This window comes from Canis lupus, chromosome 12, assembly GCF_011100685.1.
Source record: "Canis lupus familiaris isolate Mischka breed German Shepherd chromosome 12, alternate assembly UU_Cfam_GSD_1.0, whole genome shotgun sequence".
Classification (NCBI taxonomy): Eukaryota; Metazoa; Chordata; class Mammalia; order Carnivora; family Canidae; genus Canis; species Canis lupus.
In genome coordinates, this window is record NC_049233.1 from 15,424,076 (window position 1) to 15,448,987 (window position 24,912).

The 24,912-nt window shown below is 39.9% G+C and overlaps 1 protein-coding gene across 3 annotated transcripts in view; it reads right to left on the reverse strand.

Annotated features, from left to right (window-relative positions):
- The window catches only part of ADGRF1 (adhesion G protein-coupled receptor F1), a 133,984-nt gene that overhangs the window by 23,327 nt on the left and 85,745 nt on the right, over window positions 1-24,912 (reverse strand). For all 3 annotated transcript variants that reach the window (XR_005367801.1, XR_005367802.1, XM_038554261.1), the window contains 9 exons: window positions 16,061-16,139; window positions 14,101-14,193; window positions 12,720-12,777; window positions 10,376-10,525; window positions 8,959-9,132; window positions 7,201-7,301; window positions 6,294-6,352; window positions 2,223-2,383; window positions 936-1,099 (listed from right to left, as the gene is read on the reverse strand). Coding sequence is in view for 1 of the 3 variants with exons in the window: in XM_038554261.1 (XP_038410189.1) it covers window positions 936-1,099; window positions 2,223-2,383; window positions 6,294-6,352; window positions 7,201-7,301; window positions 8,959-9,132; window positions 10,376-10,525; window positions 12,720-12,777; window positions 14,101-14,193; window positions 16,061-16,090 (990 nt within the window). In the remaining 2 variants the exon portion in view is untranslated. The remainder of the gene's footprint in view (window positions 1-935; window positions 1,100-2,222; window positions 2,384-6,293; window positions 6,353-7,200; window positions 7,302-8,958; window positions 9,133-10,375; window positions 10,526-12,719; window positions 12,778-14,100; window positions 14,194-16,060; window positions 16,140-24,912) is intronic.

Below are 24,912 nucleotides of genomic sequence, written 5' to 3' on the forward strand. Positions count from 1 at the left end.
TTGGACTAGTCCCAGCTATGGTCCATGTCCAGACTGAGGCAAAGAAAGCAAGAGCAAGGATAGACTCCAGAAGCCATCGAGTCTGACCTCTCCCCACCCAGTTTACAGATGAAAAACCTCAGAAAGGAAGCAGTAACCTTCTATAGTCCCTTGAGAAATACCATTCTGACTTCATCTGCAATAGTAGGGTCTCTAGCTGGAAGAGAAGTTCTGCTTAATATGGACATCTATTTGCAAAACAATATCTGTGAACTGGTCTTGGAGTACTTCTTTTCCATGACTTGAGTTCTAATTCCTCATCATTTGCTTCCATCTTTCTATTTACCTTTCCTTAAGAACTTGAACCCTCCTAAAAAAACATCATGTGGAGGTCACAGTCCTGGACTGGAAATCAAGTGACCATGTTTTTAATTTAACACTTTTGCTACCAGAGGGATCATTAACTGGTTAGTCTTTCACTTCTATAATAATAGGTTGATAAGCCAGATGACCCTTAAGATCCACTGTCATTCTATCATTGCATATGGTTCATCTCTGGATGCCCAGATTTCTAACATGTGTATATTTTTACTTGTACTGAGTTTGCAGCTTCTGACTCACACCTTTAGTTGCATCTTTGTTTCCCAGGCTTTCTGAACTTCTAAGACCAGCTTAGTTGCTGTTTTACCATCTATCATAGACCATTTTAACATTGATTCATTACTCTGTAGCACCCTCCCAACTAGGACTATCACCTCTGACTTTTTCTAACTCTCTTGGCTTCCACCTAGACCCTGCCAATCATGCCAACACTGCCTATATTTACCAGGGTCTGATAACACCCCGACTTCTGTGCACTGACCAATGGAACAAATTAACATATTAACCTTCACCTAGCCATGCTCACTGAGGGATACCCACTGTGAAACTCAGCATGCAAGACAGAGATGCTTTACCTTCTTCAATTCTTCCAGCTGAGAGTGCACACACATCTCCCTGAGGACCTGCCACCCAGAGGGCTGGCATCTGACCGTAATGTTTCCAGTATAGCCACTGCTACAGGGAAGAGTAAACTCATCATTCCTGGACCCAAATCCAAAGACAATGCTGTTACACTGGGCTGGGAAAAAAATGGAAACCAAAAGGAAAGAGGTGTAAATAGCCTGGCACTCTATACAAAGCATATATCAGTGCATTCGAAGTCATACATTCAGAGACAAAACCCAGACAAAATTCAGGAGTAGAAATTTGTCCTTGATGCCCAGCTTCATCCTTATCAGTACTCTTTCTACTTTCTGATGCCCTCCCCATGGCCAGCCTCTTTCCCTCTAGGTGTTTGACCTGTGCCAAAAATCTTGCTTTTAATGGGCTATAAACTAGTAAACATCAGGTGAAAATAAGACAGGGATGATCACTCTCAGAAAAGAGTTTCATTCCATAAGGATGTGTTGGAAAATCAGAAAATCTTCAAGAAGCTATGGAACAAAGCAGTAATGATATGGTTATAAGATGGGTGGTTGCCATTTTAGGATGACACATTCTGCTTTTTACCCTTTTTAAAAGCTTTTCACATTGTGGCGAGCCACTAGTTATTCTTGCAGCTGGCCCTTAATAGTATATTCTTACCGTGATTGGGACCAGGAGAAGGAAACCCTGAATGGACGATCCTCCAGGGCTCTGATGTGTACTTGTTTTTCCCAGTACTGTGTCTTAAGTGCCTAGACACTTTGGCACTTAGTAAATATTGTTGAATAAATGTTGAAAGTGGCACATATGCAGGTATAAGAGGTTTAAGACTGAATGTAAAAAAGGAAAAGGAAAAAAATCTGAAGAAAAGTAGTGGGGTGTCATGTGTGAGTATGTATGTGTGCATGTTAAAGATCTAGATACATGCATTTTTTCTTTGGTTCTTTGAATTATGGTTTAGGAATATGTCACCCCCAGGGCTCTTTCAACATGTGTACTGGTGAACTATTGCTGAGTCATGTCCATTAGAGCCTAAAGAGAGGTAGTCTTCCCTTGGTGAGCTGGAGATCAGATCTCTGGTCAGCAAGGATCTGAAATAGGTGGCTGGATTTGAGTTTCATCATGGTGGGGGGAAGACAGCTGCCTGTGTCTACTAAAAGTCAGTCCTAGAACAATTCTGTATCAGAAACCTTTCCAGTCTACTTCCTGAAGAGACAAATGAGTTGCTACTTAGAGGACTCTCATAACCTAAGCCAGGGATGGGAATTCAGTATTACCTTTTGCAAATACTCTGAAGGAGCTGTCTTCTAGTGGGAACAGCTTGTGAAGGCCTTCCTTCACCTTCTTAGCCACCTGTTTAATGGCTGACAGCAGCTCAGATGTGCTGCTGGAACTCACAACTTCAAACCCAGCAAAGATTCTTCCATCTCTGTAAGGACTATGTGGAAAGAAAAATGAGATTCATTTAGTCAGTCACTCAGGGCCTGCTGCATGTATGCACATCACTGGATCCATAGGAACACATCAAATAGATTTGGTCCCTGCCTTCATAGAGCTTACATTCTAGTAGAGAAGATAATACAAACAAGAAGCAAGTAACCACCATATATAAGTAATTATGCAATTGTATATAATATATATATAAATTTAGTTAAATGTTATGAGAGATAAATGCAGTGATAAGAATAGTAGGTGGAGATGAGTCCCACTTTATTTCTTTAAAATTTTTTAAAATATTTATTTATTTCTTTGAGAGAGAGCATGTCTGCATGACTGAGAGGAAGGGCAGAGGGAGAGAATCTCCAGCAGACTCCTTTCTGACACAGAGCCCAATGCGTGGCTCAATCTCACCACCATGAGATCATGACACATGAGATCAAAACCTGAGCTGAAACCAAGGTCTGTTTAACCTACTGTGCCACACGGGTGCCTCAATGAGGCTCACATTAAAATAAAGCTGGCCAAAAAAGGCTTTTCTATGCAGAGGGTCTCTGAAGTTGAGGCCCAAACAATGAGAAGAAAAGTCCAGTGTTACAAAAAACATTGATGTAGGGTGCCAGCTTGTGTGAAGGTCCTGAGGCAGGAAAATGCTATGAGTTAGACAATTAGACAAATAGAAAGACTATCTGCCAGCTCAAGAACTGGAGTTGTTTCTCAATGCAGAAAGGCTTCAGTGTGGGTTTCAATTATCCTAGGGGGAATAAACTGAGTTCAATAAAACAAGTTATAAGACAAAATTGATTGATTAATTAATTTTAGCATAGCTAAGTTTCAATGAGCAAGAGAGAAATGGTAGGAGATGACTTTAGGTAAGTAGCCAGAAGCCAGATTGGGTAGGGCCTTAGAGTTTGAATCTTATTTTTATTAAAAGGTTTCATTCTTTAGTAAAAGTCAGTGCCATGCTCAGAATGAGCCGCTGCATAGAATGAGCTGAAGGGAGGCAAGCAGGGAAACAGGAGGATCTATCAGGGGGCCAGTGTGTGTGGGGAGAAGTGGTCAGGTTGCACATGAAAACTGAGCCATGGGAATCACGAAGGATACTAGGAATGGAGAAAGGATCCTGTCAAGAATGACTGTAAGGGATGGAAAAACAAATTGCAGTGTATTCATACAATGGAATAGCACTGGGAAATAAAAAGGAAGAAACCCTCCTCAAGGGCACTTGGGTGGCTCAGTCAGTAAGGTGTCAACTCTTGGTTTCAGCTCAGGTCAAAATCTCAGAGTTGTGAGATTGAGCCCCAAGACATACTCCATGCTCAGCATGCAGTCTGCTTAAGACTCTCTCTCCCTCTCTCTCTAAAATAAATAAATAGATCTTAAAAAAAAAAAAAAAGGAAGGACCCCTTGGCACTCAGAAAAACAAGGATGACTCTCAAAGACATTATGCTGACGGAAAGAAGCCAGACACACACAAAAACTACACATTGGGTGATTCCTTTTATATGAAGATCTGGAATAGACAAAACTAACCTACAATGATAGAAATAAGAGCAGTGGTGATTTCTGGTGGGAGGTAGGGGTGGGCATGGAATTGTCTGGAGGTACAAGGTAAATTCAGGGGGTGATGAAAATGTTCTGTCTCCTTAAAAGGTGGCTGGTACAAGCATTTGTCAATGCTTACGAAACTGTATACATAAGGCTTGAGCTCTCACTATGTAAATTATACCTCAATAAAAAATGATTACAACTTGAAGGATGACTTCAAGTTTGGGTGTGTACAACTGGAAGACTTGCGTCACTGTAACTGGGATGAACACAGCAGTGGGAGAAGTAGCTTAAAGGTTTTGAGGAGAAAAGTTGGAGGATCCCTGTTTTGGACACATTATGTTTGACATGACTACTAGAAAGTCCAATGGAGATGTTAATTGGCAGTTGGATATTTGGGTTTGGACTTCATGGGAAAGGCTAAGCTCAAGTAATACATTTAGAAACCATCAGCATAATGCATTGTGTTTTGAGGTCATGAAAACAAGTGAGATCATATATATTAAATCCTGCAATAATGCCATAAAGTAAACATTATATTGTCCCCCATTTTGTAGGTAAGGGAGCTAGAGTCCCAAAGAGAAGTTGGGTCAGGTAATGATTAATTATTAACTGATGGATTAGAATCTCTCATGCTCCAAATATCAAATTCTTAATCACTACATTGAACTACACTCACAATGTTTGAATAAATCCAAACACTCTTTTATGTAGTGAGAGTCACAGTGTCTTTGCGTTGATACGGCTCTCCTATCAACAAAACATTGTTTACAAAATATTTTCCTGCCTATGATTTCATTTGATTTAATCAAGTTAAATCATATTCCACAAGCTTTAACAGTCCCATTCACCAGAGAAGTAAACTGAGACATTAAGAGATTAAGATTTACTTTAAATCATATACATAGACAATAAGACCTAAATAATTGTATTTTATTGACTTATGCCTACTTTATGATTTTATCTACAAATTACAGGAGATAGCTTATAAAATATATGGAATGGAATATGTGTTAGAAATATAAATGGAAGGGCACCTGGGTGGCCCAGTGGTTGAGTGTCTGCCTTTGGCTCAGGTCATCATCCTGGGGTCCTGGGATCAAGTCCTGCATCACACTCCCCAGAGGTAGCCTGCTTCTCCCTCTGCCTATGTCTCTGCCTTTCTCTGTGTCTCTCATTAATAAATAAATTTTATAAAAAAGAAATAAATATAAATGGGAAACTAGGACCAAGGTAAAGAAAAATATGAATATTGAATACAAAAATTACTGTGATTGTTTCAAGTTTTTCTATGCATTCAGTAACTGCAGTCAGAAAAGAAAATATAATTTATTATATAGAACTTGGTATTAGAAAAAAGAAGCAGTATCTTTCCTAACATTGAATTTTAAAGAAAATTATACATATAGGCCTTTAGGTAACAACATAAGAGAATTGGAAGGATAATATCTAGGACAGTATATTTAAAGCAATGCTGTTGAAAATTTCCTATAGCTATTCTTTAACTGTGAAAAATATATATTTTCAGAGTCAAGCTCTCTGACCTCTAAGCCCCTTCCTCTATCAAGTAGACTATTAGTAGTAATCAATGTACACATGGCTAACTAACCAGTTGATTTTTGGAATGAAAGCATAAACAAAAGGACAATTTACTAAATATCTCTTTATTTGCTGTAGACAATACCTAGTCAGTTTTGAGCTATGCATAGGTGATATCTACACAAAAATGGTTTACCCAAGTCTCCTCGCATGGCTCCCAATTATATAACTGTATCATACCCCTCTGTGCTTGTGAACAGAGAGAAATCATCCTTCTGCAACCTAAACCCTCATCTTTACCCCTCATCCTTCCCATACTTGCATACCATGATTTCCTGTTTCATCCCAAGTTCTGCAACAATGGGTTTGCAGTTCCAGTTCCTGAGCTACAGCTTGGAGAATGCCATTCAGTATTTAAGTTTCCTCTTCTGACTTTTAGAAGCATCACAGACTTTTGTCCGGTTTTAGTGAGAATCCTACTAGAAAGGCCGGCTCTTCCCTGTTTTCTGTCTAGATCATTTGGGAATGGCACTAGGCATTCTGCAGGATGGGTGCACAATTCTGGGGATGTCCGTTTTTAAAGATTTATCTATTTATTTTAGAGAGAGAGAAATATAGAGAGAGCATGTGAAAGGAGAAGGGCAGAGGGAGAGAGAGAGAATCTCAAGCAGGCTCCCTGCTGAGCTCAGATTCCCAACACAGGGCTCCATCTTATGACCCTGAGATCATGACCTGAACTGAAAACAAGAGGTGGGAGTTCAGCGAACTGAGCTACCCAGGCACCCCTCTGGGGATGTCCTTCTAAGGCCATTGTGAGTACTTACCGAAATTGGGTGACACGAACTGACTCAAAATCTTGAATTCTTTTGAATGCCTCCTTAAGCTTACAAAGAGAAAAAAGGGCAATATGTTGATCTTTGACCCCATACAAGAAAGATATTTAAGAAAAAAAACTCACGCAGATAATAAGTAAACCAATAGAACCATTGAGCAAAGGAAAGAGATACTACAGGAGGCAGTTGCATATTATACAAATAGAGTTCAAATGACAGTTGAGAATTGTACACACACACACACATCCACACACACTCACACATCATTTATTTTTGAGTTTGCTAGTAAAGATTGGAGAACCAATTGCTTAGAAAATAGGGGATTGGGTGCTAGATGATACAAATTTACCCACAATCTGTTTTCTCCTTCACAAAAATAAGCCATAAATCTCCATATGCATTTAAACTGACTCTATCTGGCAAGTAATTGTGTATGTCTTCAGTGAAAATGACATCTGAACCATCATCCTAAGCAGACAGACACTGATTCACTTTTTGGTGACTTCATTACATAGTCCAGAATTTTGCTCAGTAATTCTGTTTAGAAGCGAGGCTTCTTTATGGAATGAATCCCAAATGCTGACAATTGAGCCTGGAGCATGAAATTTTCTTTTGACAAATATAAAACAGAAAATAATCAAGAAGACTTGGTAGACTATGACTCACATAAATGAGCAAAAATGAACACAAGAGAAATGGAAAGAAGTCAATTGTTAAAAATCTCCCAGAAAGAAAACGTTCAACATACGTCAGTTGTGGGCAAAGCGATTAACTGCTCTGTAATAACTCATTGAACATGAATAATTAAGAATATGTATTAAATAAACACGCTGAATTGAAAACATCTGAACTTATGTTTAGCCAACAATTTCTTATGTAGTAAGTAGAAAGCGCTTACTTGAATTTCAATTCCAGTCGCATATTTGGAGTATGAAGGAGAAGATGAATTCAAAAGGTCTTTGGTAAATCTTTCATTAATTTTGAAAGTGCCCCAAACCTCTATGGGAAATAAAAAGAGGTTTATAGATATAAAAATCACTCAGTGGAATTTATTGCAGCATAAAATTACAGAAGTACATTTGAAGCCCATCTACTCAACAGCAGCATTTCAATTTCTTCTTGTAATGTAATGAATGTTCACCTAAAATAATATGGGAAGCAGACACAAAACTAGACTTTTCAGTTGTGGATTTGAAATATAATGAGAAGGTGCTGGTGATCAAGATAACCTTACAAATACGTAAATGTGTGGCCACTCATGTGTGGTTACAAAAGGCAGTCAGTTAACACTAAAATGTGTGTCCATCTAGGCATTGAGCTGAAACATTCTGCCTATGAAAAATTTTTTAAGAAGAAAAAACTATAAGACACTACTTGCTGACTCTCCCATTGCTTTTCTGTGCTGGGGCAGGTTGTTGTTCATTTTCATATGGACAAACTCTGTTTATCCTTCACTTAGGACCTAGTCAAATGTACCTCCTCTGCAAGGCCTCCCCAGATCCCCCAAACGCAAATTCTTTCGCTCCTCTAAACTCCTACAGTACTTTGTTCATACTCCCTTTACAACCTCTTGTACCAACATATCTGTGAGCATTTCTCACGTTTATATAAACACACTCCACTTTGGAAAGAGCCTTGTGAGTATAATCCCTGTCTGATCCATCTCTGTATCTCTTCAAGATGCATCAGACATAGACCACCTTTCAAAAAGTAGGCTTTCATTCAAATTTATTGAAGAAATTACATTGTCTTCTTTCTTGGATTACAGCCTCACCTCCCCAACTGGGCTGCTAATTCATAGAGAGAGAGAAATGTTTCATTGTATCCTCCCAGAATTCACCTCAGATCTGGGTATAAATATGGCGTTTCATAAATATGTGTGGCCATCATGAATTGGCATGGTCCTGGGAAGGGGAGCCAAGAATGCCCAGGAATGCTAGGTTTTTTTGGGTTCTCCCTCTCTTTGCACAGCTCTACCAAAATCCAGAGCTTCAGGAGAACTGGAGTAGTCTCTGAGGAGACTTTCCAAAGTCCTTCAAGCCCTGGAGGCCACATCATTTGGCTCACTTCATCATCTACTGAACATAACCCTTAGGCAACAAAGGTCCCCCAGCTTCCACTGGTTTCCTAGGCTAGACTTTTAACTTCTGTTTTGTTTTGGTAATGCATTCAATACATATATTTGTTGGCCACCTAGAACATATATTTCAGTATAACCACTATGTGTTCTTCCCTACTCTCACACCTCTAGACTTCCCTTTTCTGGAAATTGATGTTGGCAAAAGAAATGAAAAGAAGGCAGGAAAAAAATTTTGTGTACTCAAGCAGTTCTCCTACTTGGGATTCCTGTGAATTCCCCTCAATCTCAATAAAATCATTGAAATGCAGAGCTGAGCTGGATGACCATGAGGTTAAAGTGATGCCCAAACATCAACTCTCATTTCCCTTTTTTCTACACTTATAAAGCTCTCTCTCTGTCCAGCTAAGCCTAGTGGGTTATGTTGTCATGGCCCTTTGACAATCCTGCAAACCATAGCTCTGCTCATGGAGACTAAGAGTTAACACATGGGCAAGAAACTAGAGTTCCCTCTCTGTGCAGGTTGGGTGGGAGGGGCCCCAGCCCAGAACTCTCCTCCTGGCACCCTTATGTGCTTACTTGTTCTCTCACAGAAATTGGTGCTCTGACTGAGGTTGTTGACATGACAGTGACAGCTCTGGAGTGCTCCAGCTGTGTGAAGGTAGCATTTCTGGGGATCAAGGCATGAGGGAGGAAACCAGGTGTAGCCGTCCTCACAGGCACACTGCAAACTCCCATTCTGGTTGCCACAGTCTGCACAAAAAACAGAGCTTGGTTGCATGAGATCTGGTTTATAAACTGACCAGTCCTGAGCTCTCACCCTTAGACTTAGAATCTGAACCAAGTGTTTCCCACCAAGAGCTAGAAGGGTGAAAGTAGGATGGTAATATGTTTAAGGTAAATATATGTCCAATTCAATAGATTCTCAGCCTGATAACAGACACCTAACAAAAACACAAAATCAAGTGGCTGGGCCTGACATCCAAAAGAAGGATGGATGCCCACGGATGCCCTGAAGATAGCCCTTAGAATGGGAAAGAGAAGCAGAAGAGAGGGTGTCAACCTGACAGCTATTTAAGAATTCTAAAAAGTTCTTTACCACCATTTTGCTGGAGGTTCCTCCTACCCACCCAGCACCATTCTCAGGTGATGCTAAACATCAAGAGAGTTTTTTCTTCTTGAGAGTCATGGTGAAAAATTCCATCAGCCAATTCTGTGTGCTCATTCCCTACTGACTGACCTAAAACACCTATCAACAGGTATTCCTTTATAATTGGCCAAAAAATTGGGACAAAGTCACCAGACATTTTTGGGGAAATATGCATTATGATATTTGATATGGAATGATTCTCAAACTTTGTGATATTATGATAGGGAATGATTCCCAGACTTTGTCATGTGTCAGAATCACCTAGAGAGTCTCATTCCAAAGTTTCTGATTCAGTAAGTCTGGGACAGGGCCAAGGATTTACATTTTCATTAAGCTCTCTGATACTGGTTCCGCTGCTAATCTGGGCACCACACTTTGAGAACTACTGCTTTAGGCAAATCATTTAATGTCTCTGAGACCCAGCATTGTGATCATTAGTGCTATCAATTACTTCTTGCTCTTTTCCAGGCACATAGTAGGATTACATATCCTGGCCCCCTGAGGTTGAATGGGGCCACAAGACCAGTATTTGCCAATAAGTTGTAAGCAGAATTAATATGTGTCACTTCTGAGTTAGAGGATTCAACTGCCAATGAGTGTTCTTTTTGGCTCCAACTGAGTACATCTGAGATAGTGTCTGATTCATTAGCCTGAATTCCCAAGTGACCACACAAACACAACCCTGCTGCCAGCCTGCAATAAAGAGGTAGCATGAAGAGGAAATAAAATGTCTTCTTTCAAACCACAGATAATGTGGGGTTGATTGTCTCCATAGCATAACCTAACCTGACCCGACTGCTACCCACCTTCCCCCTTCCATTCCCAGTCCCAAGAGGGCAGATTTACGTGTAGTGGCTTTTGCTCTAATAATCTTCACTGGAGCATGTAACCATAATGATGGAGGCTTCAAAAGCTTCAGAAAATTCTTCAGGTCTCTTTTCTCCTTGGAATCTCTATAGGACACCTGAAGCAGTAGCTCATACTCCCGGACTGGGCCTAAAGAGAGGAAGATAGTCAGGAGCTTTCTTTTTCAATCTGAGAGAGAAATATTGCCAAGGAAGCCACCAGAAAGCAATTGTCACATGTAGCCTGGAGGTCATAGGCTATGTCACGCTGCTTGTTACTGACTTCTACTCATCCAGACACTAAATAAAAATGAGCATCCAGAGGAAACACTTGCAGACAGCTCCACATGTGCTTGATCTATGTTTATCCCCATTTCTGCCAAGCCAGCTCTCCACTCTCCCTGACCCATCCTGGTATCACCCTCCTGACTTTACATGGTTCATCAGGATGCATTCAAGGTCAAGTTTCAGGCACCAAGACCCAAGAAAGAAGAGGTGAGAAAAATCCTAGTTATTCTTCCCTCTTGCTCTCCCGGCTCCAGTCTCCTTGGAGCATGTCCAGTATAAAACCCCCAGTCTTGGGCAGCCCAGGTGGCTCAGCGGTTTAGCCACTTTCAGCCCGGGGCCTGATCCTGGAGTCCCAGGATCGAGTCCCCTGTCAGGCTTCTGCATTGAGTCTGCTTCTCCCTCTGCCTGTGTCTCTGCCTCTCTCTTATGAATAAATAAATAAAATCTTTAAAAAAAGAAAAAAACCCCAGTCTCACACTTCCCTCTCCAAAGAGCCCTTTTTGATCCTCTGAGAAGGTTTCAGTAATTAGCCAACTTTGAGTACCTTATATGAAATGCAAAAGCAAAACCAAACCAAACCAGACCTTACTTGAGCCTTTATGTACCCTCATCTCTGTCTTATCACTCCTGAGCAGCACCTTTTGTTTTCCTAAGGAGAGGCTGTTACATGTTCTGGACTCAGGAGACTATGAATCCTAGGAGGATCCTCCTACCCGGAACTCATTTAGGCACATTCACATGAAGCATAGTGTGGGATTTCATGAGGTTTCAAGATTGTCCTAAGCTCATTTACACACCTAGATTAGGAATATAAGGACCCTAAAGAGAGAGAAGGAAAGGGTGAACATCCTTCTGTTGTGGGTCTCCTCTGACTGCCACGGGCACTGAAATTTCCTAGAATTCTCAGATTTCTCGTGACAGCCATGCTTTCTGCGGGGATGGAGGAGATGGGGAGCTTCTCTGAAACTGGCCCATTTGTTAGGAGCCTGGGGCACCAGGCAGGAGGGAAATTTATAGAGAAGGAAATCAGCAGATCAACCTCTAGACTTTTCAGAAGGCATTCAAGAGGGTAGCAGGAAGCCAGCTGAGGCTGACATGCCCCAGAACATGTACAAGAATTTCCTGCTACCATTGCTTCCACCATCTCCCTGCATAGAGCTTCAGCCCAGCCTCTTACTCTCTCCTCTCCTCTTCCTTGTAGGCTGGAACCTCTGTCCCAGGTCTTGGGAGCTACACCAAGTAGGCGAAGGTAAGTGGACTTCTGCTCCCACTGCCCAAGCAGGTAAGAAGTGGGAGGAGGCTCATGGCACTGGTTCTAGAGCCAGAGTGTTTAGATTTGAATCATTCCTCCTCCCCCTAGCTCTGTATCTTAATTTTATTGTCTATAAAATAAAGATGACCATTCCGCCTAAATCAGAGGGCCAGTGTAAGGATTTAATTCATCTGATGCACTTAACATAGCGTCTGGCACCTAGTAACACCTCACTAAATATTGTCTTTTCACCGTCAGAGAAAATGTTTTCATAGCATTCCAAGTTGAATTTTTATTTCATTCTCTGAAGAAGTGTAGCCTTGCAGAGTGGTTAGTACAATGACACTATTTGCATACTTTTTATGACAGATCACTTCCCTGGACCAAAGCTTTTGTGGACTGACCCAGGAACATAACAACCATCTGTGTGCACCGTGGTTTCCACCAAGAAATATATTCAATGTCTGGAACATCAGAACAACAGATTAAATTTCAGAATGCAACCTATTCCTAGGCTGAGGGTTGGGCCCACTAATTACATTGTTAGGACTGAGATAAGGAAGGAAAGGAAGAATATGAAACAGCTACTTGCCCAATATGATGCAGGTTACTGCGCCTTTATGTATTATTTAATTCTCACAAATGTGTTGCATTTGTCCAGTAAGGATGGCTATTATTCTGGTTTTCCAGATTTGAGGTGTTTAATTGTATGTCAAAGACCTCCAGTCAGTCAGAAGACCTACTGAGGTAGGAACCCTAGTTCCTTGTCTACTGCACCACACTCCCTAAGGTAGGCTCAGCTCACCTGGATGCTTTTTCTTATTCAAAATGAGTCCTCTTTTTGTTTTGATGCCTTCAGTTCTCTGTTTAAAAGAAAATGAGAATTATTAAGGCAGAGCTTTGTAATGATTGTACTTCATAAGGCCTTATTGGATCTCCCAGATGAATTGAAATTATGGATCTAAAATCCAAGTCAGAGATAGTGGAGAGGTGGCCAGAGAAGGCTTCTCTGAGACAACTTTTGAGCACAAACCTGAAGGAGGTAGTGGAGTAAGGATCCCTGGAGAAAGAACTTTCCTGGCAAAGGGAACTGCACATGCAATGGCCTTGGGGTAAGAATATGTCTGGCATGTGAGGAGAGAGTGAGGAGGCCAGAGTAGCACAATGGAGTGGGGAAGGGGAGATGGTAGCACTTGAACTCAGAAAGTATCTCCAAGGAGGTGAGCTGTTGGATCTTTATAGGGCAACAGCTTAATTTTTACTTGAGTGGGATGGGAACCCACTGGAGAGTTCTCAAAAGAGGTGAGAGTGCTCTACTTTACTTTTTAGAAGGCTTAATCCTGCAGCCATGTTGGGAACAGACAGGCAGAGAAGCAATGAGAGCGTCTCAGGAGTTATTGAAATAACACAGGCAAGAGATACTAAAGGTGTGGATCAAGGTGGAAGCCACAGAGGTAGTGAGAAATGTTTGAATTCTGGGTGTATTTCAAAGATAAAGCAAAACAAAACAAAACAGGAGCCAATGGTTTAAATATGGATTATGGGAAGAGTCAAACGTGAAAATAAGTTTTTTTGCCCAAGCATCTGGAGAGACAATGATGCCACTTGTTGAGATGGGAAAGGAGAAGCAGGTTTGGTGAGAAAAAAAATCAGGAATTTAATTTTGGACATATTAAGTTAAGGGGTCTATTGGACACCCAGCTGGAGACACCCACGTAGGTAGTAGACAGACATATAGCTGTAGAGTTCAGGGGAGAAGGTCGAGATGCAGATGTATATTTGGGAGTCATCAGGGTGTAAAGAATACTAAAACCATGATCCTAGATGAAAGCATTGAGAGAGCGAGTGTAGTTGGGGGTGAGAGTCCAATGATTGCCTATGCCAATCTTTACGCCTTTCCTCAGTCAAAGAAATCATAAGAAGGAATGTGCTGAGCTAAACATGATCTCCAAAATGGTTTAGTCTGAGTTCCTTATTTTGCAGTTAGCTCATCTAAATTCCAAGAGATAAAACTGTCTAAGGCTATGCAGCTAATGTTGGTAACGTGGAGACAAGAACCCAAGATTTTTCATTCCAAGTCTATTAAATTATGCAGTTCCAGTTGCCAAGAGAATGATGGGTTTTCAAAGGGCAGAGGGAGAGAAGAGAGGTGGTAGAGAGGGAAAATAGGGCATATGCCAACTCACCCCCGGGAAGCCTTCCCAACCCTCAATGAGTGTGAAGAAAGAGATGAGCCAGAGCACGCGGACTTGCATCTTCAGTTGGCCTCCCTCCTTATCCTGGATTCAACGTAAACAACCAGAGTCACAGTCTGTGGCTAGACAATGGATATATCATGCAAGGCTGAGGCACAAAAACAAGTCATTCAAGCCAGAATTTAAAAATGCACACAGCGGTGGAGACTAACGAGCGGGTCAGAATCCCTGAGTGGTTGATTATTTTTCCACCTCACATGTGTAGCCTGAGATGCCATTATTTCCACTCTGGTAGCAGGAGTAGTAAGCTTCTATCTTTACAAACTGCCTAGAAAATTGCTCGAGAGCTCTCCTCTCAGTGATGAAATTTGACCAAACATAGGCTATTTTAAAATCATGCCTCGCTTAACTTTGCAAACAAATGCATTTAACATCCAGTTTTTTTTATTTTTCATGGTTTCCTTTTCATCTCCATAAAAACAAACATTAAAATAACCGAAGATCTGGGGCACCTAGGTGGCTCAGTGGTTGAGACTTTGGCTCAGGTCATCATCCTGCGGTTCTGAGATTGAGTCTCAAAACAGGCTCTTCTCCCTCTGCTTGTGTCTCTGCCTCTGTGTGTGTCTTTCATGAATAAATAAATAACATCTTTTAAAAACAAACAAACATATAAATAAATAAATAACTGAAGATCCTTAGAACCATGAATATAAGGACAGAATCAGAGTATGTAAGCATAGAAATAATAATGAACAAATCAAAAAAATTTATTTCCTTATAGTTGATGTAATTATCAACAAATTATCCTTGACTTTATGCTTATGTCAGAATAATTTAGACAAAAATCAACACATAGTCATGGTCACAAAAATCAACACAAAGTCATGGTCACATTAGCCATGTGTACCCAGGATTTTCATGTCAACAACAACAACAACAAAATCATGGTAAGTTAGAACTGTTCTGTCCAATATGGTAGCCACTGGAGCTATGTGGAAATCTAAATTTTAGTTTTAATTACAATAGAATGAAATGAAAATTTCAATTTCTCTGTCACACTAGCCACATTTCAAGTGCTCAACAACCACATGTAGCTAGTGGCTACCAATGTTAGGCAGTGTAGATGCAGAACACTTTGATTATTTTTTTGAAGATTTATTTATTACTTAGAAAGAGAGAAAGAGTGCACAGGGGGAAGGCACAGAGAAAGGAAGAGAGGAGAGGTAATCTCAAGCTGAGTGGGAATTCAGACTTGGGGCTCAATCCCACAACCCTGAGATCATGACCTGGGCCGAAATCAAGAGCCAGACACTCAACTGACTGAGCCACCCAGTTGCCCCAGAACACTCCCATTATTGCCAAAAGTTATATTAGGCACGAAATAGTATTCAGCCTTAAAATAGAAGGAAATCCTGTCACATGATAAGACATGGATAAACCTCAAGGGCATTATATTTTTTAAAAAGAAGCCAATGGGGAAAAGATCTTGTATGATTCCACTTCTATGAAGTATCTAAAGAAGTCAAGCTCACAGAAATAGAAAATAGAATGATGGTCACCAAGGGCTTGGAGAAGGGAAAACAGACACTTGTTATTTAGTAATAACAATAATAATAATAAAAAGTTTCAGTTTTGCTAGAACAGAAAGTTCCAGAGAACTGATGTACAACAATGTGAATATACTTTACATTATTGAAACTGCACACTTAAAAATGGTTAAGGCAGTACATTTTATGTTATGTGGGTTTTTTTTTTACCACAATTTCTGAAAAGTTGTATTGAATATATTGATAGAAATGAAGGTATACTTCCCTCTGGCCTCTCAACATTATTCCACATGGGAAAAGATGAAAAACTCTAATTCCCAAACTCAGTAACCCACCACTAGAATAAGTGTCCTTGGTTAGCTGCACAGAAAACACAGAGTTGGGCCCTTCCTTCCACCCCTTACCTTGTTTCCCAGATGCACTTTAACCCTCATACAAACCCTGCCATGGCTGACAGCGCTGCCTCACACTTTGCTCTAGGATCTACAAAAAAAGAAAAAAGGTGCTAGAGACAAGATAAAAATTACTACAGCCATGACCTACATGTCAGCAGAGACCCTTTCCAGGGCTTTCTAAGGAAGCATGAAAAATAAGCAAGGAAACATATACAACTTGTGTGTTTACCTTTTCCCCTCCTGGTCCTCTCCTGTCCCTACATTCCCACTTGCCAAAACTCCTTCAAAATCTACTGATTTAGCTTTGAGCAGAAGCCTGTGCTCCAGATTGTTCTTCTAGATCTTGCTTTTCAAAACTCATCTCCTCTGGGTCCTATTTCCTCTGGCCAGCTCTGTGCTGGACATTTATCCATAGAGCAGTGTTTTTCAAACATTCTGATAAGGACCCATAAAAAAGATATATATTTTATAATGTGCATATATACATACACATATAATAAAATGTATGAGTGTGTACATCTAAATAACGGAATAGTTAAATAACAGAACAATTCTATGAAACAGAGCTTAATTATTTCTGAGATGTGCCCTTGGATATTTCCATTTTTTATTAACTTTTTATTGAAATTCCACTTAGTTAATATTAGTTTCAGGTGTACAATATAGTGATTCAGCACTTGTATGCAACACCCTGTGCTCATCACAGCAAGTGCCCTCCTTAATCCCTGTCAACTATTTCCCTCATCCCCCCCACATCCCCTCTGGTAACCATCAGTTTCTTCTCTATAGTAAAGAGTCTGTTTCTTGGTTTGTCTCTCTCTTTTTCCCCTCTGCTCATTTGTTTTATTTTTTAAATTCCACATAAGAGGGAAATCATAGGGTATTTGTGGTATTTGTCTTTCCCTGACTGACTTATTTCAGTTTAACATAATTCTTTTTATCTCCATCTATGCCTTGCAAATGGCAAGATTTCATTCTTTTATATGGCTGAGTAATATTCTGTTGTATATATATATTATATATATATTATATATACATATATATATATATATATCACATCTTCCTTATCCATTCATCAGTCAATGGACACTAGGGCTGGTTCCATAACTTGGCTATTGTACATAATGTTGGTATAAACACTGGGACGTATGTATCCCTTTGAATTAGTAGTTTTGTATTCTTTGGATAAACACCTAGTACTGTAATTTCTGGATTGTAGGTTATTTTTTTTTAAGATTTTATTTATTTATTTTGTTTGAGAGAGAGAGAATGAACAGGTGGAGGGGTAGAGAGAGGGGAAGAGAATCTCAAGCAGACTCTGCACTGAGTGCAAAGCCTTTTGAAGGGCTTGATCTCACAACCCTGAGAACATGACCTGAGCTGAAACCAAGAGTTGGATGTTTACATGACTGAGTCACCCAGGAGTCCCAGGGTAGCTGTAGCTTTACCTTTTTGAGGAACCTCGTACTGTTTTCCACAGTGGCTGCACCAGTTTGCATTCCCACCAACAGTGTAAGAAAATTCCCTTTCTCCACATCCTCATCAACATCTGTTATTTCCTGTGTTGTTGATTTTAGCAGGAAAACAGAGGAACACACCTCACACATTCTAACAGGTGTGAGGTGATATTATAGTTTTGATTCATTTTTCTCTGATGGTATATGATGTTGGATATTTTCTCATGTGTGTGTGTTGGCCATCTTTTGGCCATGTCTTTTTCTTTTTTTCAGATTTTATTTATTTATTCTTTTTTCTTGTATGTCTGTACGTCTTTTTCTTTTTCTTTTTTTTTTTTTTAGATTTTATTTATTTATTCATGAGAGACAGAGAGAGAGGTAGAGACAGAGGTAGGCTCCCTGCAGGGAGCCTGACTCAGGACCTGATCCCAGGACTCCCGGATTACAACCTGAGCCAAAAGCAGGTGCTCAACCACTGAGCCACCCAGGCAACCCCTATCCGTATGTTTTATTTGGAAAAATGTCTATTCGACTCTTTTATTTTTTAATTGGATTCTTCATTTTGGGGGTGTTGAGTTTTGTAAGTTCTTTATATTTTTTGGATACCAACCCTTTATCAAATATATCATTTGCAAATAACTTCTTCCATTCCATAAGTTGCCTTTGAGTTTTGTTGATTGTTTCCTTCACTGTGCAGAACTTTTTTATTTTGATGAAGTCCCAATAGTTCATTTTTGCTTTTATTTCCCTTACTGAAGAGACATATCTAGAAAGAAGTTGCCGTGGGTATCGTCAAAGAGGTTACTACACGTATTCTTCTCTAGGATTTTTATGGTTTCCTGTCTCACAATTAGGGTTTGAATCCATTTTGGATTTATTTTCATGTATGGTGTAAGAAAGTGGTCCACTTTCATCGCTTTGCATGTTTTACACTTTTCCCAACACCATTTGTTGAAGAGACTTTTTCCCATTGAATATTCTTTCCTGCTTTGTCAAAGATTAATTAACCATATGGTTGTGGGTTCATTTCTGGGTTTTCTGTTCTGTTCCATTGATCTATGTATCTATTTTTGTGCCAGTACCATACTGTTTTTACCACTATAGCTTTGAGATATAACTATTTGTTTTTATTTTATTGGGTTGTGGTTTTTTTTCTGGTTTTATTTTTTTGGTAAACTGTCACATCCTACTAAATTGATTTACCAACACCTTCTTCGAGTACAGCCACATCGTAGAGGAAGCTTGTGCTCTTTCCAACCCCATTCTCACTTTTTCTCTACTTCCAGGGAAAACTTTTTAATGTCAGTTCCTGACATTGAGCACTTTTTGCACCATAGTCTGTAGTGCTGAAGCTTTCAAAGAGGGCAATAGTCACTGTGCATGTGGGTATAATCTATCCTCTCCTTGTGCCAGAGCCTGCTTCCAAATGGGAGGCCTGGCTCTTATGTAGCTCTTTCTCTCAATCATTTCTCTCTGAAATATCTTTTTTCTCCATCATATTGCCCAAGCTTGAGCTTGCAAACCCAACTCTAAAAGTCCCTAATGACAGCGTGGGCATTATGAGGAAATTCTCTCATACTCTTGGCCTCTTTATCCCCTCTTCCTCCCATGTGGAGGGTGTATTCTGGGCTGTCTCCTTGGACTTGCTAGAAATGGTAAATTGTCACTTACAGTCAGAGTTTCAGACCAGTGATTCCTGCTCTGTAGGCCAATCATGAATAGCTGGACTATTAAAAGGAAGGAGGAGGAGAGGGTAGGGAAGGAAGAACAGAGGAAGAAAAGAAAATATTTGGAAGCTCATTAGAAAACATAGATGCCCTTATCCCCCTTAAACCCTACTCAATCCTAGGCCAAACCCAGCCATGTGCATAATTAAATCAACCAAAGGATGCTGACCTCTATGCAGGTTTAAGAGTTGTTATTCTAGCCTGGTTCTGGGATAGGGAACAGGAGTGCAGCACTGAAGCCAAGCCTGTGATTTGAGTTCTACTTTGGGGTTTGAGACCATAGCTCAAACTAACCAAAGGGTTTTCTGTGCTTCCTTGGTGTATACTTCTGGGATAAGGTTGGAAGACTGAATTTCAAATAAATAATGACTAATATTTTTAGTGTTCAGTATGAGACACACAATATTTGATACACTATTGATCATCCAGAATTATTCTGATGATCAGAACAACATCAGAATTTCAGTTGTTTTTCTGAAATTCAAATTTAACCGGGCATCCTCTATTTGACAGCTAGTCAAAGGTGGGAAAATAGAATTTCAAGGTGCACAGGACCCAAGCACTGTGGCTAGATTGCCCAGGGCTTGGGTACCAGCTTTGACTTGATAAATGTCAAACTGAGGCTTTCATACCTCAGTTTACTGATCTATCATGTGGAGGAAATCGTATTAATTCAGAGATTCTTAGGAGATTTGAATGCATTATTGCATGTAAAGCACATCAAACAGTGCTTGGCAGGTGGTAAGCCTCAATTATGGTCAGCAATTAATATTAGCATTACTAATATTTTAATTTCATCACCTGTGTTTATAGTTACTTGTTGAATTGTGTCAGAATTTGACTTCAATTGTGAGTCAGATTAACTTACCAAGTAAAAGGTGCTCCCAAGTCAATGGCCACCACTATGTAAAGAGAAGGATGGATCCCAGCCTCAAAATGATAAAAAATATTTTTTTACAGTAACTGAATTATCTGACTCAAAAGAGAGTCCTCGACAGTGTGCGTGTCAGAAATACTGTGTCTGTGTGTGTGTGTCTGTCTGTGTGTCTTGGGTAATCTGAAATCCCACTTAACTTTGCTTTTACTAAATGTGACCCCCATGGTATTTTCAGCACTTCCTTTCCAAGCTGAAAGGGTCCTGATTATTTTTTTTTAAGATTGTATTTATTTATTCATGAAGGACACAGAGAAAGAGCCAGAGACATTACAGAAGGAGAAGCAGACTCCTCAAGGGGAACCCAATGAGGGACTAGATCCCAGGACCCTGGGATCATGTCCTGAGTCAAAGGCAGATGCTCAACCACTGAGCCACCCAGGTGTCCCCAAAGTCCTGATTATTAAAAAATTCTCAGAATCTGTGTACTCCTGCCACAGACAAGGAGCTGTTGTTGACATCAAAGTACGTGTGTTTACATCACTCGCTGGGCAGCAGCTGGGGACTGCTGATGCCTGACCCACAGCTGTGTTGGCACCAGCTGCAGTGGGAAGGCTTGACCACATGGTAGAACCTCCCTCACTTCCTTGAATTCATTCAAGTGAATTCATTCCTGATAATCCTTGTCCTTCAATCTGCAGAGAACAATCATTAGGTTTCACTACTACGCCTCTGGAGAATGTTGTCCATTGTCTCTCCATTCTTCCAGTTATGTCTTTATGGGTCCCAAATATTATTTATTTATGTCAACACTTGTCACCTTATCAACAGTGGTGCTGAGTTGGAACTGCTCATACCTACACTTCCCAGCGTTTTTAGCAATATTCTAATCTTAGGCACTGTTGAACACTTGGGTTGCTCTCCTGGCACCAATATTTATGGGATTGTTTCTTCCTCTATAAATAGAAGAATTCCCAGTAGAGATGTCCCCCTCTTCTCTGTCCTGGACTCACATGGGCACACGTGCATACCACACACACACACACACACACACACACGTGCATGCACACACTAATTGAAACAGCAGATCTCCAGCTAACATCTGAAGGACATCATAACTCAAATAGAACTGATTGTTTTATAGGCAGAAGACCTGTAAAACCTTGGTTTTATTTCATCTTTCATTTTATAGCTTTTTGGTAACATTTTCATTGTGATATGTCTTTGTGGAGGAAGCCTTAGGCCTTTTGCCTTTGAGATGGGTTTCTTTGTACTCCTTTAAGTAGGCAGTTATAGTAGAAGTCAGGTAAAAAAGGTAGGTAGGGACAAAGAAGACAACCAATTCACATCTGGAAAAGTGTTGAGAAATTTGGTGAATCTTGAGCTAGACAAATTTCTTCTGGAAGCACTACAATTTAAAGTTATTGAAAATCTCAGTGAGCATCTGCATAGATATGTGTGCACAGTACAATTTTAAGCACATATTTTACATTTTAGCATATTTTTAGTATGCTTCTGTTGTATAAACATAATGGAAAAGAGCTAGATGAACAGAATCTAACCCCAGGTTTGTCTCTGATCTGTCAGAACCTGTGGAAGCTAAAGAAAAAAAAAAACAGAACATGCTGGAACTGTTTCTTCCTCTATAAAATAAGCAATAGGGGAGTATGAGCCCAGAGCCATTCACATTCAAAGTCTATTGTTATATGCCCATTTGTCAGTTTCTCTTTGGACATTATTTATTTAATTATTCTCTCCTATAGTGTCTGTCAATCATCAAGCTAAGTGGGGAAAGATTAAAATTTTTTACTGGGCTTTATACTTGTTTTCTCCTCCAACCGGTTATTAAAATTCTGGAATATGTGTTGAGATAGGCTGGGAACCTACTAAGAATGAAGTCCTTGGGTTGAGAACAAAGGTGTGATTTTTGAGAATTCTAGAATTATAAAGCTGAGAGAGACAAAAGGAACGACTTAGCTCAGTCATTCCTTCCCCAGGATGCTTTACCCATCTGCTAAACTCTAATTTGTTCAACCACTGGATATTGAGAGCCTCCAATTTTCTGGGCACTGTACCAGACACCAGCGGTTCACAGCATAGCTGGGCAAGGCATTCATACACTCTAGCTCCCGTAGTTTTGGGAAACTCCAAAAGCAGTGATCCAGCCCTACTTTTGAAAACAACTGCTGGGTGGCTGGGGTCTCTTTGTTTCTTGTTTAAATCCTGCACCGTTTCCTTGAATGGATCTCCCTTCAGAGCCCAGTTCATGACCCTACCTCCTTGTGGGATCCTTTTAGACCCCAAAATCAAGAAATCTATTTTTTACAAGTGTGGGTGTCCTCTCCCACTCGTGGGAACTTTGGCTACAGAGCATTTCTCATATTGCTGGTGCTGTCAGCCTAGCATGGCTGCGTGCTCCCCACTAACAAAGATCTGGACTTTTTAAAGCTTTTCTGTCTGTACTTTGTATCTCAACAAAGACACAGGATGATCTGTTGTTCTTAGCTCATCACCCAATACTTCTTCCGATGTCCTAGTAGAGTACATTTCCCACAGACAAGTCCAGCTCAATCCCGTTGCAAGAGCCTGATGGCCAGCCTCGGGAGTTGGCTCTCTTCCAACCCCTTGTAACTAAAGATTTTCTCCTGTCATTCATGGGTCAGTAGAGCCAATATTAGCACCAAGCCCTTAGAGGACGATTAATGGCATTCCAGAGAAGGTGCCAAGCTGTTTCTTCCAGCCAAGCCTTCAGCTCAGCGATAGGGACCCAGCCTTCCTGGAATCCCCAGGTCAGATTTATTTCCCATCTTCCTCACAATACTCTGCTTACTTAGCGGGTAAAACCCATGGAATTTAAACTTCCTCTTAGATTGTTCCATTGAAAAAGTACTTGAACAGCACTTAAGGGAGGTGATGGTTACATAATAAGAAATAAGTATAATTCTTTGTCATTTACTAAATGCTTTTGTATGTATAGATTTGGTTATTTTGGCAATCTTACAAGTAAAGTGGGGATTATTTTCATTACATACTTGCAGAAAATGAGAAGGATAGGCCTATATTCTAAATAAAAATAATTTATCAACCTTTTCTCTAAATTTCTCTCCCCAAAGAATTTAATATTTCTCTTGGACTCTGAGCCAATGCATGTTATTGTTTGGGATATGATTTTAATAAGGTCCTGATTGTTAATTTGATCTCCATCTGAGTTTCTTACAAATAAGCTTGCTTTGTTCAGAAAAAAGAAGAATATACTTTTCAAAGCTATCCTCCTAGCAATGTGAGTGTCATCAGTGTCCAAGGATGAAAACACACTTTAGTAGGCCCATTGGAAAGAACCAGAAAACAGGCTTTGTGGCATCTTCTTATGTGAATGATCAGATTAAAGATGCTACAAGCTCTTCTTGGATACCTTTGTAAAGAAATGTAAAATGAATATCCAACTTTCATTCAGAGCTTAAACTGATAAATCTTAACTATTTCAAGTATACTAAAAACATTCTTTCTTTGTTTCCCTATGCCTATTAACCGTATTTTCATAATAATCTCCTAATGAGTAAAAGCAAGTTCCAAAAACATTCCCCAAATGATTCTTCTAGAAATAGAACCAGTTTCCTGGCATTCCACCTATCCTATAAATATTATGTTAGTCCATACTCAAAAACCTCCCAGGCCCCATACTAGATTCAGATAAAAAGTACACACACTATTGTGGCAGATTCGTCATCTGGACTCCTACAATCTGCCCTCAAACATTCCTTCTATCAAGCTTTGTCTTGTGCATCCTTAATTCTGGACAAACTGAGATTTTTTTCCAGGTTCAAGTGCTGCTTCAAAAGGTCTATGCATTTTGAACTTCAATCAAAGTAACCAAATGCCCTCTCCATTTGTCCCCATCTACACACCCCAGCGAGGTGTAGGAATGCTAATTTCATCACCATGTTCCCAGCATCTTTTTTAAAATGTTTGCCAAATTGATAGGCAAAATTTTTGTCTAATTGTTTTATCTTCCATGTCTTTGGTTTTTTATCATTAAGACTAAGCCTTATTTTTGTCAGATGTTTATTAGCCATTTGTTTTGTTTGTTTTTCTGGCTTGACTTTTTAAGTCATTGTTCAAAGTTTTTCTGTTGGGTTGTTTACTTTTTCTTAAGAACTGCTTCTTTGGAACTTTTGTATAACATGAATATTAGCTCTTTGTCACTTCTGTTACAAATATTTGTTCATTTGTCTTTGGTTTTTTAACTTTTCATGTTCTGCACAAGAGCTCAAAGTGTTCATGAAATCACATCTGTCATTCTTTTTCCAGTATGTATTTTAAACTAGGAGTCATGCATAAAAAATTTTTTTATAAAAAAAATATTTTTATACAGACACCTGGGTGGTTCCCCAGTTGAACATCTGCCTTGGGCCCAGTGTATGATCATGGGGACCCAGGATCGAGTCCCATGTTGGGCTCCCTCTGCCTGTGTCTCGGCCTCTCTGTGTGTGTGTGTCTTTCATGAATAAATAAGTAAAATCTTTTTAAAATTTTTTTTAATAAAATGACTGTAAAAATATTCTTTTTTTTTTTTTTTTTTTTTATGATAGGCACACAGTGAGAGAGAGAGAGGCAGAGACACAGGCAGAGGGAGAAGCAGGCTCCATGCACCGGGAGCCCGATGTGGGATTCGATCCCGGGTCTCCAGGATCGCACTCTGGGCCAAAGGCAGGCGCCAAACCGCTGCGCCACCCAGGGATCCCTGTAAAAATATTCTTATATATTTTCTTCTAAACCTTCTTTAATTTTAATTTTACATTTAAA